The sequence below is a fragment of the Protomyctophum bolini genome (genome assembly GCF_963924005.1).
Source record: "Protomyctophum bolini genome assembly, chromosome: 10".
Lineage (NCBI taxonomy): Eukaryota > Metazoa > Chordata > Actinopteri > Myctophiformes > Myctophidae > Protomyctophum > Protomyctophum bolini.
The window spans coordinates 37,951,445-37,966,308 of NC_137871.1; the positions used below are offsets into that span (position 1 = coordinate 37,951,445).

General features: G+C 40.7%; 1 protein-coding gene across 2 annotated transcripts; it reads right to left on the reverse strand.

Annotated features, from left to right (window-relative positions):
• Positions 1-963: 963 nt before the first annotated feature.
• kcnk4a (potassium channel, subfamily K, member 4a) lies at positions 964-14,562 on the reverse strand. 2 transcript variants are annotated; one of them, XM_080774280.1, is made up of 8 exons: positions 14,449-14,562; positions 12,223-12,297; positions 11,446-11,732; positions 10,662-10,779; positions 4,297-4,457; positions 3,550-3,736; positions 3,269-3,405; positions 964-2,948 (listed from the first exon to the last, which is right to left on the reverse strand). In XM_080774280.1, exons 3-8 carry the CDS (start codon positions 11,632-11,634, stop codon positions 1,887-1,889), a joined length of 1,854 nt encoding a protein of 617 aa, XP_080630406.1. In that variant the 5' UTR covers positions 11,635-11,732; positions 12,223-12,297; positions 14,449-14,562; the 3' UTR covers positions 964-1,886. The 2 variants fall into 2 exon arrangements, with proteins under 2 accessions (XP_080630406.1, XP_080630405.1); XM_080774279.1 differs by having other exon boundaries at positions 3,269-3,736.
• Positions 14,563-14,864: the final 302 nt, after the last annotated feature.

Genomic DNA, 14,864 nt, shown 5'->3' on the forward strand with positions numbered 1-14,864 from the left:
ATTGCGGAAATTCTGCTATTTCCGCAATTTCGGAAAGCGTAATTGCGGAAATTGCGGAAATTGCGGAAAGCGTAATTGCGGAAATTGCGGAAAGCGTAATTGCGGAAAGCGTAATTGCGGAAATTGTGGAAAGCGTAATTGCGGAAAGCGTAATTGCGTAATTGCGGAAATTCTGCTATTTCCGCAATTTCCGCAATTTCGGAAAGCGTAATTGCGGAAATTGCGGAAAGCGTAATTGCGGAAATGCGAATTGCGGAAATGGTAATTGCGGAAATTGCGGAAATGCGAATTGCGGAAATTGCGGAAAAAACTATTTTTTTCAAAATTTGGAATTGCGGAAATTGCGGAAATTGCGGAAATGCTAATTGCGGAAATTGCGGAAATGCTAATTGCGGAAATGGTAATTGCGGAAATGGAAATTGCGGAAATGCGTTTCTCATCCTCCGCAACACTCAATTTTTCCGGTAAATACAACACATTGAGCAGGGCACTGCAGGGAGTTGAACCCCGTTCCGGTAAACCAGAAGTACGACACCAGTGCCTTAGCTTTTGTGTATTCAACTATTTGGGTAACATGTGAGCTTTATCCTCTAATTCATGGGCCTGGGTTTTTTTCATTTTTTTCAAATCCTCAAAAATGATGAAAAACAACGTCGTTTTTGACAACATACTATTATTCTGGCACCTGAGCATGTGTATGTGTACGCATCAACAGATAGCACAAACATTCGTCTTCACTCGTTTGAACGTAAATGTACATTTTTAATGAATAAAAGTGTGAAACTGTAATTACAGAAAAAATAAACATGAAATGCAATGTACTATGATAGCAATGCAAAATACCCAAGGTTGATTTATCTAGCATCAATAAACTGCAAATGTTTTTAATCTAACAAAAGCACAATGAAATACAGTCGCATAAATATACACAAAAGTACCCACAAACAAAGCTTCTGTGATGTCATCAATTCTTGTTTTCTCTCTAAATTGACAAGGCGTGGTTGATTAGTGCTAAAGGTGCAGCTAATGCACTCTTGATTGACCTGAGGTGATGAGCTCTACTAATCAAAGACAGAAAATAAGGTTACATTCCCTTGTCAGCCTGCAGAAGGCGCTAAAACATGGCAAATAAAAGCATTTAACAACACTATAGTTTCATGGTTTAAAAAAAAATGTATGTTGTTTTTTCGTGATTTTCATCTTTTTTTTAATCCTCAAAAATCATGAAAAACGACACTGGGCACTGTGGCGACATTGTCTGGTGGGACACTGGGGGGACACAGGGGCACTGTCTGGGGGGGCACTCATGGGGGGACATGACAATTTTCTTTTCGTGATTTTCATCATTTCTTTAAATCCTCAAAAATCATGAAAAATGACATACTATAGTTCATGGTTTCGGACGGCATACAACTGTCTGGGGGTGGGGGGGCACTGGGGGGACATGACAAAAATCATGAAAAACTACATACTATAGTGCCGTCCGAAACCATGAACTATGTCCTTTTTTCAAATGCTCAAAAATCCCCCTGGCCAGCCAGGTTTGTTCTTTTTTCTTTTGTGCCAATTTTGTCTTTTTAAAGAAGCTGATCAAAGGTTGAAATGAGTGTGAAATTTTAGGCCCAGTCACGATTATATGGCCTTTTGCCCTAATTTTTGCCTAATTATGAACCACATGCAAAGCCTACACAGTAGAATCATCAACTCTGAGTGTACAAATTGACCCAAATGGACCTGTAAGGATTTTACTGTTCAACAATGATGTGTTCTCTCCAGTAATCCCCATCCTATGCCACATGTAAAGATTCACTTTGGTAGAGTGTGCTCTAAGGGGAATGAGTTGTATCAGTGTGATTCTCTGTTGTTAGGCAGGGTTGAGGCCCTCCTCATAGTGAGGAGTATGGAGGTGGCGTGGGGGGATTGGATGGTGGCTCATTCTTACTGTCGAGCCTCCTCCTGTCCTCAACAGGGCTCCACCTGTGCGGGAGCTGCCTCCTCATGCTCTTCCTCTTTGGCTTGCGAGGCCTTCTCCTCGTCACCTCCTCGTGTGTCCCTGCCTGCACGGGTTCGCTCAGAGTGTCTGACGACTCATCGATGTACGCAAAGTTCTCCCCGAAGAAATCCAAGAGCTGGCAGCTCGGAGAAGGAAGAGGAGGAGTCAGAGAAGGAGGGGGAGGAGGCGGCATTTGTGGAGGAGAGGAAGAGGGTAGGAGAGGTGGAGAGGAAGGTGTGTGTCTGTGCACGTCTCCTTCCTCAAACACCGGCGTCTCCTCTTTCAGATGCATCTCTGTGTGCAGGTCTCCTCCATCTGGCGTGACATGTGTGTCTAAGGGCCTCTCTGCTGGCTCTGTGCCGCTGTTCTGGAGGACCCGCTCCATGCTGCTGACTGCCTCACTGGGCTTGAACATGTGCTGTGCCAAGGAGGAAGCAGAGGAAAAAGAGGAGGATGTGGAGTCATACAGAGACTCGGAGCCTGAGCAAGACCTGTGCGTGGCTGCATCTGGTGAGTCCAGCTCGCAGGTGGAGCGGGCCACAGGGAGGGAGAGCGAGCGAGCAAACAGCCTGGGATCAACTCCGGATCCGGGCCCGACCCTTGGCACCGTGGTGCCTCCGATGCCCTTAAGTCTTGGCCTGGCCATCAATACGCTCTCAGCAGCCAGGGGGTGTGCCAGGGGGTGGACCTCCAACCGGTTCATGGAGCGTGAGAGGCTGGCCCAGCGGTTGGGCAGGTGTCCGTTCTGGGACCCTCTCTGAGCCCGGTATCCCAGCGTTGCTTGGGCTCCCCGGCGGAGGCGGCGGCGCTCGCTGCGTTTCCAGCGGCGGCGCTGCAGGAGGAAGGGGTCATTGAACTCCAAGGGATTGGGAATACGGAAGTCCATCGACATGTTCTGGATGTTCTGGGTCCAGTCTGTCGCATGGGCAGCCAACTCCTCCGCCAACTCCTCCATCTGTGTGGGATGACATGTAGAGAGATAGAGATGGATGGATGGACAGACAGATACATAGATAGATAGATACTATAAGCTTATAAGCATGAGTCCCATAGTGCAGAAGCCTATCTCTCTTTCTGTAGCATGAGGCAGCATGATGTACAAGTACACCCCTGGACAGGACCCTAGTATGTCGCAGGGATAGATTTTTTTTGGTCATTAATGTCCTTTATCTGTTACTGGGTGGTGTCTAGCCTCAGTTCCCATAAAGCTCCTAGGGAAAAATATATAACGTACATACAACAGGTGCGTGTGCTGTAGTGTGGAGAGTCTCTCACCTCAGTGCGGGTCCTCTTGGACAGCACTTTCAGCCAGTTCCCTATCATAGTGAGGATGGACGCGAAGTAGGACAGACCAAACACTATCCACAACAACACCAAGGGCTTGAAGAGCACATCAGCCTCTCTATCACCAACTGCAGACACAATCAGTGGATAGACACACTGAATTATTGGAAATAAAGCATAAGCAATGTATAGCAATGTAACACAGTGTGTGTGTGTGTGTGTGTGTGTGTGTGTGTGTGTGTGTGTGTGTGTGTGTGTGTGTGTGATCTCGCCTGGTACAAAGTCACCAAAGCCGATGGTAGTAAGAGTCATAACAACACAATAGAGCGCCTCGAGAAATGTCCAGTCCTCCACTTCATGGAACACCAATGTTGGCACAGCCAGAAAGATGATGCAGCCGATCAGGATGGACAGAACGGCTGAAATCACACGCACCATAGTGGGGCTGACCTCGCGTTTCTGAGTGAAGAGAGAGAGAGAGAGAGAGAGAGAGCGAGAGAGAGAGAGAGAGAGAGAGAGAGAGAGAGAGAGAGAGAGAGAGTGAGAGAATAAAAACACTGTCTGAACAAATTCCTATCAGATAATGTCATGACAATTCAGTGAATTCCTTAACCTTTTAGATCAGGAAAGCCTATACGTTGTTATACCTTTTATAACCGGGAAAGAATCCGTGTCATTTTCGATAGCAACAGGAATTGTCATCAATTCTATGAATAATTAAAAACATCCTGAAAATGTAGGTTAGGATTTAGGAATTTAGGTTAGGAAATTGGCTTCCGGTCTAAATGGGAAATTATTAAACCAGATTTTACTTTGTCATACGTTGTCATGCTGAGGAAAGTAAAAAGCTAAATATTTTCAACATTCTACTATTATATGACAAAAGCAGTGTTTTTTTGTTTTTGTTTTTTCAGTTTGAACAGTTTTGTTGTACAACATGGCTGTTTAACACATTAGCATAAAATACAAACTGGACTTATTTGAGCAGACAAAGTGTAAGCCCAGCCGACCAGTCTCACCAGAAAGATGGTCTCAACTTTGGCCACAGCTCTCCTCAGCACCGTGCCCATGTGGTCGCCCACACCTGCCAGCAGTATGCCAAACATGGGGATGCCCACCAGAGCGTAACACACACAGAACAGCTGGCCGTACGACGTACAAGGGGAAAGGTTCCCAAAGCCTGTCAACAGAGAAACAGAGGCCATTAAGACCATTAAGAAATGCATTGATTGATTGGGAGCTCGGGTGGCGCAGTGGTAAAGTAGCTGCCCACCACTGCAGAGTCTGGGGTTCAGATCCACCACGGACACGGAGCAACCTGCTCTGTCGAGTGTCTACAGTATACCCGTATACTGCTACAGGGTTGGGCGGCATCTGTCTGCGGGGAGTGTTGGGTGGGAGGAGTAGAACGAAGGCTCTACGTCCTCCCGGTGGGGGCTCCTCACTGGCAGGTGAGCCAGTAGGATACAACAGCCGTGACAATACACAGACGTGTGTGGGACTGGGGAGGAATCAATTGGCACAAATATTCATTTTCATTTTATTATATTGAATAGAAGAGGTTTTGTCATATATAGCCCATATCGTACGGTATACTATAGCGCGCCGTTTTTCATCATTTTTGAGGATTTGAAAAAAATGACGAAATGACAAAAACGATGGGTTATAGCCCATGTTTTTTGAAATTTAGAAAAAAAAAGTTAGCCTTGTTTCTCATCATTTTGGACGGTGGGCTATAGCCCATATCGTACGGCATACTATAGCGCGCAGTTTTTCATCATTTTTGAAGATTTGAAAAAAATGACGAAATGACAAAAACGATGGGTTATAGCCCATGTTTTTTGAAATTTTGAAAAAAAAAGTTAGCCTTGTTTCTCATCATTTTGGACGGTGGGCTAGCCCATATCGTACGGCATACTATAGCGCGCAGTTTTTCATCATTTTTGAAGATTTGAAAAAAATGACGAAATGACAAAAACGATGGGTTATAGCCCATGTTTTTTGAAATTTTGAAAAAAAAAGTTAGCCTTGTTTCTCATCATTTTGGACGGTGGGCTATAGCCCATATCGTACGGCATACTATAGCGCGCAGTTTTTCATCATTTTTGAAGATTTGAAAAAAATTACGAAATGACAAAAACGATGGGTTATAGCCCATGTTTTTTGAAAATTTGAAAAAAAAAATTAGCCTTGTTTCTCATCATTTTGGACGGTGGGCTATAGCCCATATCGTACGGCATACTATAGCGCGCAGTTTTTCATCATTTTTGAAGATTTGAAAAAAATGACGAAATGACAAAAACGATGGGTTATAGCCCATGTTTTTTGAAAGTTTGAAAAAAAAAGTTAGCCTTGTTTCTCATCATTTTGGACGGTGGGCTATAGCCCATATCGTACGGCATACTATAGCGCGCAGTTTTTCATCATTTTTGAAGATTTGAAAAAAATGACGAAATGACAAAAACGATGGGTTATAGCCCATGTTTTTTGAAATTTTGAAAAAAAAAGTTAGCCTTGTTTCTCATCATTTTGGACGGTGGGCTATAGCCCATATCGTACGGCATACTATAGCGCGCAGTTTTTCATCATTTTTGAAGATTTGAAAAAAATGACGAAATGACAAAAACGATGGGTTATAGCCCATGTTTTTTGAAATTTTGAAAAAAAAAGTTAGCCTCGTTTCTCATCATTTTGGACGGTGGGCTATAGCCCATATTGTACGGCATACTATAGCGCGCAGTTTTTCATCATTTTTGAAGATTTGAAAAAAATGACGAAATGACAAAAACGATGGGTTATAGCCCATGTTTTTTGAAATTTTGAAAAAAAAAGTTAGCCTTGTTTCTCATCATTTTGGACGGTGGGCTATAGCCCATATCGTACGGCATACTATAGCGCGCAGTTTTTCATCATTTTTGAAGATTTGAAAAAAATGACGAAATGACAAAAACGATGGGTTATATCCCATGTTTTTTGAAATTTTGAAAAAAAAAGTTAGCCTTGTTTCTCATCATTTTGGACGGTGGGCTATAGCCCATATCGTACGGCATACTATAGCGCGCAGTTTTTCATCATTTTTGAAGATTTGAAAAAAATGACGAAATGACAAAAACGATGGGTTATAGCCCATGTTTTTTGAAATTTTGAAAAAAAAAGTTAGCCTTGTTTCTCATCATTTTGGACGGTGGGCTATAGCCCATATCGTACGGCATACTATAGCGCGCAGTTTTTCATCATTTTTGAAGATTTGAAAAAAATGACGAAATGACAAAAACGATGGGTTATAGCCCATGTTTTTTGAAATTTTGAAAAAAAAAGTTAGCCTTGTTTCTCATCATTTTGGACGGTGGGCTATAGCCCATATCGTACGGCATACTATAGCGCGCAGTTTTTCATCATTTTTGAAGATTTGAAAAAAATGACGAAATGACAAAAACGATGGGTTATAGCCCATGTTTTTTGAAATTTTGAAAAAAAAAGTTAGCCTTGTTTCTCATCATTTTGGACGGTGGGCTATAGCCCATATCGTACGGCATACTATAGCGCGCAGTTTTTCATCATTTTTGAAGATTTGAAAAAAATGACGAAATGACAAAAACGATGGGTTATAGCCCATGTTTTTTGAAAGTTTGAAAAAAAAAGTTAGCCTTGTTTCTCATCATTTTGGACGGTGGGCTATAGCCCATATCGTACGGCATACTATAGCGCGCAGTTTTTCATAATTTTTGAAGATTTGAAAAAAATGACGAAATGACAAAAACGATGGGTTATAGCCCATGTTTTTTGAAATTTTGAAAAAAAAAGTTAGCCTTGTTTCTCATCATTTTGGACGGTGGGCTATAGCCCATATCGTACGGCATACTATAGCGCGCAGTTTTTCATCATTTTTGAAGATTTGAAAAAAATGACGAAATGACAAAAACGATGGGTTATAGCCCATGTTTTTTGAAATTTTGAAAAAAAAAGTTAGCCTTGTTTCTCATCATTTTGGACGGTGGGCTATAGCCCATATCGTACGGCATACTATAGCGCGCCGTTTTTCATCATTTTTGAAGATTTGAAAAAAATGACGAAATGACAAAAACGATGGGTTATAGCCCATGTTTTTTGAAATTTTGAAAAAAAAAGTTAGCCTTGTTTCTCATCATTTTGGACGGTGGGCTATAGCCCATATCGTACGGCATACTATAGCGCGCAGTTTTTCATCATTTTTGAAGATTTGAAAAAAATGACGAAATGACAAAAACGATGGGTTATAGCCCATGTTTTTTGAAATTTTGAAAAAAAAAGTTAGCCTTGTTTCTCATCATTTTGGACGGTGGGCTATAGCCCATATCGTACGGCATACTATAGCGCGCAGTTTTTCATCATTTTTGAAGATTTGAAAAAAATGACGAAATGACAAAAACGATGGGTTATAGCCCATGTTTTTTGAAATTTTGAAAAAAAAAGTTAGCCTTGTTTCTCATCATTTTGGACGGTGGGCTATAGCCCATATTGTACGGCATACTATAGCGCGCAGTTTTTCATCATTTTTGAAGATTTGAAAAAAATTACGAAATGACAAAAACGATGGGTTATAGCCCATGTTTTTTGAAATTTTGAAAAAAAAAGTTAGCCTTGTTTCTCATCATTTTGGACGGTGGGCTATAGCCCATATCGTACGGCATACTATAGCGCGCTGTTTTTCATCATTTTTGAAGATTTGAAAAAAATGACGAAATTACAAAAACGATGGGTTATAGCCCATGTTTTTTGAAATTTTGAAAAAAAAAGTTAGCCTTGTTTCTCATCATTTTGGACGGTGGGCTATAGCCCATATTGTACGGCATACTATAGCGCGCAGTTTTTCATCATTTTTGAAGATTTGAAAAAAATTACGAAATGACAAAAACGATGGGTTATAGCCCATGTTTTTTGAAATTTTGAAAAAAAAAGTTAGCCTTGTTTCTCATCATTTTGGACGGTGGGCTATAGCCCATATCGTACGGCATACTATAGCGCGCTGTTTTTCATCATTTTTGAAGATTTGAAAAAAATGACGAAATTACAAAAACGATGGGTTATAGCCCATGTTTTTTGAAATTTTGAAAAAAAAAGTTAGCCTTGTTTCTCATCATTTTGGACGGTGGGCTATAGCCCATATCATACGGCATACTATAGCGCGCAGTTTTTCATCATTTTTGAAGATTTGAAAAAAATGACGAAATGACAAAAACGATGGGTTATAGCCCATGTTTTTTGAAATTTTGAAAAAAAAAGTTAGCCTTGTTTCTCATCATTTTGGACGGTGGGCTATAGCCCATATCGTACGGCATACTATAGCGCGCAGTTTTTCATCATTTTTGAAGATTTGAAAAAAATGACGAAATGACAAAAACGATGGGTTATAGCCCATGTTTTTTGAAATTTTGAAAAAAAAAGTTAGCCTTGTTTCTCATCATTTTGGACGGTGGGCTATAGCCCATATCGTACGGCATACTATAGCGCGCAGTTTTTCATCATTTTTGAAGATTTGAAAAAAATGACGAAATGACAAAAACGATGGGTTATAGCCCATGTTTTTTGAAATTTTGAAAAAAAAAGTTAGCCTTGTTTCTCATCATTTTGGACGGTGGGCTATAGCCCATATCGTACGGCATACTATAGCGCGCAGTTTTTCATCATTTTTGAAGATTTGAAAAAAATGACGAAATGACAAAAACGATGGGTTATAGCCCATGTTTTTTGAAATTTTGAAAAAAAAGGTTAGCCTTGTTTCTCATCATTTTGGACGGTGGGCTATAGCCCATATCGTACGGCATACTATAGCGCGCAGTTTTTCATCATTTTTGAAGATTTGAAAAAAATGACGAAATGACAAAAACGATGGGTTATAGTCCATGTTTTTTGAAATTTTGAAAAAAAAAGTTAGCCTTGTTTCTCATCATTTTGGACGGTGGGCTATAGCCCATATCGTACGGCATACTATAGCGCGCAGTTTTTCATCATTTTTGAAGATTTGAAAAAAATGACGAAATGACAAAAACGATGGGTTATAGCCCATGTTTTTTGAAATTTTGAAAAAAAAAGTTAGCCTTGTTTCTCATCATTTTGGACGGTGGGCTATAGCCCATATCGTACGGCATACTATAGCGCGCAGTTTTTCATCATTTTTGAAGATTTGAAAAAAATGACGAAATGACAAAAACGATGGGTTATAGCCCATGTTTTTTGAAATTTTGAAAAAAAAAGTTAGCCTTGTTTCTCATCATTTTGGACGGTGGGCTATAGCCCATATCGTACGGCATACTATAGCGCGCCGTTTTTCATCATTTTTGAGGATTTGAAAAAAAATGACGAAATGACAAAAACGATGGGTTATAGAGTCCATGTTTTTTGAAATTTAGGAAAAAAAGGTTAGCCTTGTTTCTCATCATTTTGGACGGTGGGCTATAGCCCATATCGTACGGCATACTATAGCGCGCAGTTTTTCATCATTTTTGAAGATTTGAAAAAAATGACGAAATGACAAAAACGATGGGTTATAGTCCATGTTTTTTGAAATTTTGAAAAAAAAAGTTAGCCTTGTTTCTCATCATTTTGGACGGTGGGCTATAGCCCATATCGTACGGCATACTATAGCGCGCAGTTTTTCATCATTTTTGAAGATTTGAAAAAAATGACGAAATGACAAAAACGATGGGTTATAGCCCATGTTTTTTGAAATTTTGAAAAAAAAAGTTAGCCTTGTTTCTCATCATTTTGGACGGTGGGCTATAGCCCATATCGTACGGCATACTATAGCGCGCAGTTTTTCATCATTTTTGAAGATTTGAAAAAAATGACGAAATGACAAAAACGATGGGTTATAGCCCATGTTTTTTGAAATTTTGAAAAAAAAAGTTAGCCTTGTTTCTCATCATTTTGGACGGTGGGCTATAGCCCATATCGTACGGCATACTATAGCGCGCCGTTTTTCATCATTTTTGAGGATTTGAAAAAAAATGACGAAATGACAAAAACGATGGGTTATAGAGTCCATGTTTTTTGAAATTTAGGAAAAAAAAATTAGCCTCGTTTCTCATCATTTTGGACCGTGGGCTATAGCCCATATCGTACGGCATACTATAGCGTGCAGTTTTTCATCATTTTTGAAGATTTGAAAAAAATGACGAAATGACAAAAACGATGGGTTATAGCCCATGTTTTTTGAAATTTTGAAAAAAAAAGTTATCCTCGTTTCTCATCATTTTGGACCATGGGCTATAGCCCATATCGTACGGCATACTATAGCGCGCCGTTTTTCATCATTTTTGAGGATTTGAAAAAAATGAAAAAATTAAGAAAAAGAAATCCGCAATTTCCGCAATTCCGCAAACTGTAATTTAGCTAGGCTACCTACCGATGGTTGTGATGATGGTACCACAGAAGAAGAAGGCAGAAACCAGGTCCCAGCGACTGGTGAAATTAGCAGGGTTACTGGCGGCATCCAGGCCTGACCCCACCGCAGACATTACTGTCTGGAGAGAAACAAAGTTACAATGACAATTCACCATATGTTAGCCTTCAGAATGCTCTTTCTGCCTTGTTTATGTTGAATTTGCTAAAACATCATTTTTGAAAAAAATGAAAAACAAACCCAGATATGCCCAGTCACCATGTTGCACCTGTAATGTTACTTTTACTGACACCAAGTTTAAAAAAAGAATTGAATGCACAGACTATCAATATGATTGATTCATTGAAAATGGTGGGCCCTGTTGTAAACAAGTGTAATGTTTTATGGTGTCGTCCACTCACAGTTAACAGTTGTTGTACTTGAAATGTACTGCAGTAATTCTGCAAACTGTTAATAAATCAATCAATCAATCAAAGCAACTGAAAAACACATTATTCCAATGGTATGGAGAGAAAGGATTTTTGTCCAACCACAAAACGGCAATCAATGGGTGCGAAGAAGGACAGAACCACGGGCGGGACTTGACAAAGGGTGAATTATGCAGGGCAATGTTGCCAGGTGCGACATTTTCAATTATCATACCGGAGACTTAAAATTATCATAATTTAAAGAAAACTATCGTAAACAGACAAAAATGAGAAATCACAGGTGTAAATATATAATTGCTATATTCACGAGAAATCGTGCATATGGCTACTCGGCCTGTGTGTCTGTCCATACTCCATACCCTTACGAAAGTGTTGAATTCCTGCTCACTGACGCAGGAATGGTTCAGGCGGAAGACGTCCATGGCGTCATGCAGCAACTCGAAGGCCTTATTCTCCTGAGGGGCCTCCAGGGTGCGGAAAACCAGTGCTCCCACGGCCAGATACAGCACGACCCCTGAGAGCAGGGCCACCAGGGCGGAGCACCGCATTTTCTCCCCGACGGCCCCCCGGGGGGGCGGTGTTGTGGGTTACGGCTGAGGGGCCAGGGTCTGCAAACGGCTGGCAGTCAGGATACTCTGGGACACAGCTGATCATAAACAGGAAGTTCCTTTAGAAATGTGTCTGCGTATGTGTGTACGAGCAAACCGTGTAAACGACCAATCAAAGTTCTTTCCGGGGAAAGGTGACTGGCGTTGACAAACTTTGTCATGCGTAACAGATGTTCAGTTGTGTTAAACAAAAGCAGAAAGGTGGCTACTACGGACAGGAAAGCAAGAGTTTAAAAAAGAATTACGTGGACAAAGTTGGCAATGGCTACAGCTCTGAGGAAAACATGCATGGTGCACAGAAATGCCATGTGCTACCCATATTTGTACATCAGACTGGAAAGAGCATGGTGTTTTCATTAGACTAGAGCTAAGGTTTCCCATTCTGAAATTTCCATTCAGGCCATCATGCTGAAAACATTTGCATTGATGGTACTAAGGTGGGTGCACTCTCTAACCAGCGTATCTGTGTAACTAATTCACATTGAAAATAATAATCTGATAGTTGAGATTTTTTAGATCATACTGTACCTGATCTCATCCCATGTTGAAACTCCGCAAATCAGGTGATGGATAAATCAGTCTCTTGTTCCTCGTCTCCTCCTGCTGTGAGGGGGAAACACATTTCCAGCTTGGACTCTTTTTTACGTTTCTATTTAAAGTTCAGGGAGGACCATAGGATCGTGGGACCTTCTGGTCTTTTGAATTCCAAATCAAAAGATGCTTTATTAGTATAATGAGGCCATTCTTACGTTAGCATAGCACATGACCAACATGTCACAAGGAAGAAAAGTCAAGTATGAACACAAATACAAATAATACAAATAAAACTACCTAAATTCCAATATAATATTTGATCAATCATGGTTTCTCTCTTTCTGGCTATAGGGCATTATGCATGTTCACATGGAGGACTTGGTCATAATAATACACCAATGAGGGGCTGACATACAACAGGCTCCCTGGATATAAAGCTGCCCTGCCAGGGCCCCCTTGGCCTTCCAAACGATTAGCCTCTGCCAAGCCTCCAAACATGCATCTTGACGTTAATCGAAAATATATTTATGGCTTAACTTCCATCGTGGTTTTAAATATTTTCTTTGAACAGTGTTTGCCTTTGAGATAGACACGCGAAGAGCTTTGGGCCGAACCAATCAAGAAGGGGATTTAGGAAGCTTCTGCTATTGCCTATTGGTCAGCTGGCCCCTGTGTCTCAGAAGAGCACTGACAATGTCCTGACATTTCCCAGAGTTCAGCAGACTGTTAGCATTCTGTTCTAATGGACTGCTGGCTTCACTTTGTATGGAGAGTCTTATTCTCTCCACCCAGCGTCTATGCTGGAAGGCATTATTAGTTATCATTGTCTAAACCTTCCCTGGCATATTTTGATATTTTGCTGATATGAGTGAGAGGATTTACAAAAACAGAATTGTAGTTGATGGTGCCCTTAACTAATCTTAAGCTAAATAGTGTGACAGGTGCAGTAATAAATCATAAGGTTTCCAAAGAACTGTTGGAAAGAGAGCACAGGCCTTAGTCAGGATCAATGTGACAGTCTAGGGCAGGCCATCAACACAAATGCATATAAGGCAGGTGTTTGACGAATCAAATGATAAAAGAATAAATTAAATTAAGTTTGTTTTAGTGTGTGTGTGTGTGTGTGTGTGTGTGTGTGTTTTGTTGTTGTTGTTGTGGAAACTGACAGAGTATACAGTACACAATGACATGACAGAGAAAGAGATCAGTAAAGCACTTGTATTTATGCTGGGGGGGATATAATGTTGTAAACCAAATGAAAAAATATATAAGAAATTCAGTAAGTCACTGTAGTTCCATTTAGTGTCAACGGTTACTCTATGCACAGGTTTGTGAAAACCACTGTCTGCCATAGGAACGAGACAAAACACTATACCCAGCCCCTTGCATCTCCAGATGCATTTGAAGAGCAAAGTGACATTCTGTAGACAATGATATATTTTTGTTCAGCTCTATAACATAAACCTAAATAGGATGTAAACATTTGTGTCTGTAAAAGACAGCCACTTATTAATCTGTTCTAACATCAGTGATCACCATCTGGCCTTTCCTTTCATGCTCTAGTCTCGAGTGAAATTTATATTTAAAAAGTACTAATTTGACTTTCTCAGGCAACAGCAATGCTACATTATAAAAATGGGTCTTCTATCAGCTATCAAACTTAATGTGAAACTGTATTCAAGAAACACTATGGTCACAGAAGCACAGTGAGGACAGACATTAACTATCATTATTAACTGTGGCCGATCATAATTCCAGCCTAAATCATGGTTATTCTCCGAATTCCATGAAGGGATTAAATTACTGTGTGAGCTGCAGTGTCTGAAGAGACATGAGTATTCATTTCTTTGAGAAGGGAATTGAAGGTCTGTTCAATCCTGCACGTTTCTAAACACAATTGGGATTATATTGAGCGGTCCGAAATCCATGTGACTCTCAAGGTCTCTATGATGTAAAAAGGAAAACAAATATATACACACCATGTATTTTAATTGATAATGACCCGTTCGTCACATCTGCCTTTTGGGCCTTCTGTAACCAAACTCTATGCCCAAGCATAAGTGTAAAATAATTAAAATGTAGATAAGCTTTTCCGTATTTCATACCCGAGCGCAAGTGTTCAATTATTGAGATAAGAATCAGCATGTCCTCACTATATGAATGCTTTGCCAGCTCCAATACCAACCCCTTAAAAAGGAATGGATTTCTTTCATGCCTTACCGTTAATATGGAGAAACGGTGCTATCCAAAACAACGCTCCACGCAGCGTGGGTGCCTCCCCATTCAACTTGCACTGAGGAACAGTGCATTAGTGTTCCCTTGTGTGCGTGTTCCGTGTATGTGCATGTTTGGTCCTTGGAAGGTGTTTCCCCATTCTCAGGACTCTACATCACTGTCAGGGGGGACTGCAGGAGGAGGGGAAGAAAAGGACAAGGCACAGGCGCAAGTGTGCGCACGTATGTGAAGCATACAATATATTAGAACACAGTGGCTGTGACAAAGTGCAGTCGTCGAAGAGGAAGAGCAGAAGGCCCAATGTTTCCTGAACTGGATGTGGGGGGGCTTAAGTCTTCTAAAACCCGCCGCTCCAAACACAGGCTTTTTGGGAGGCACCGGGGCCATTTGTTACCCCAGAG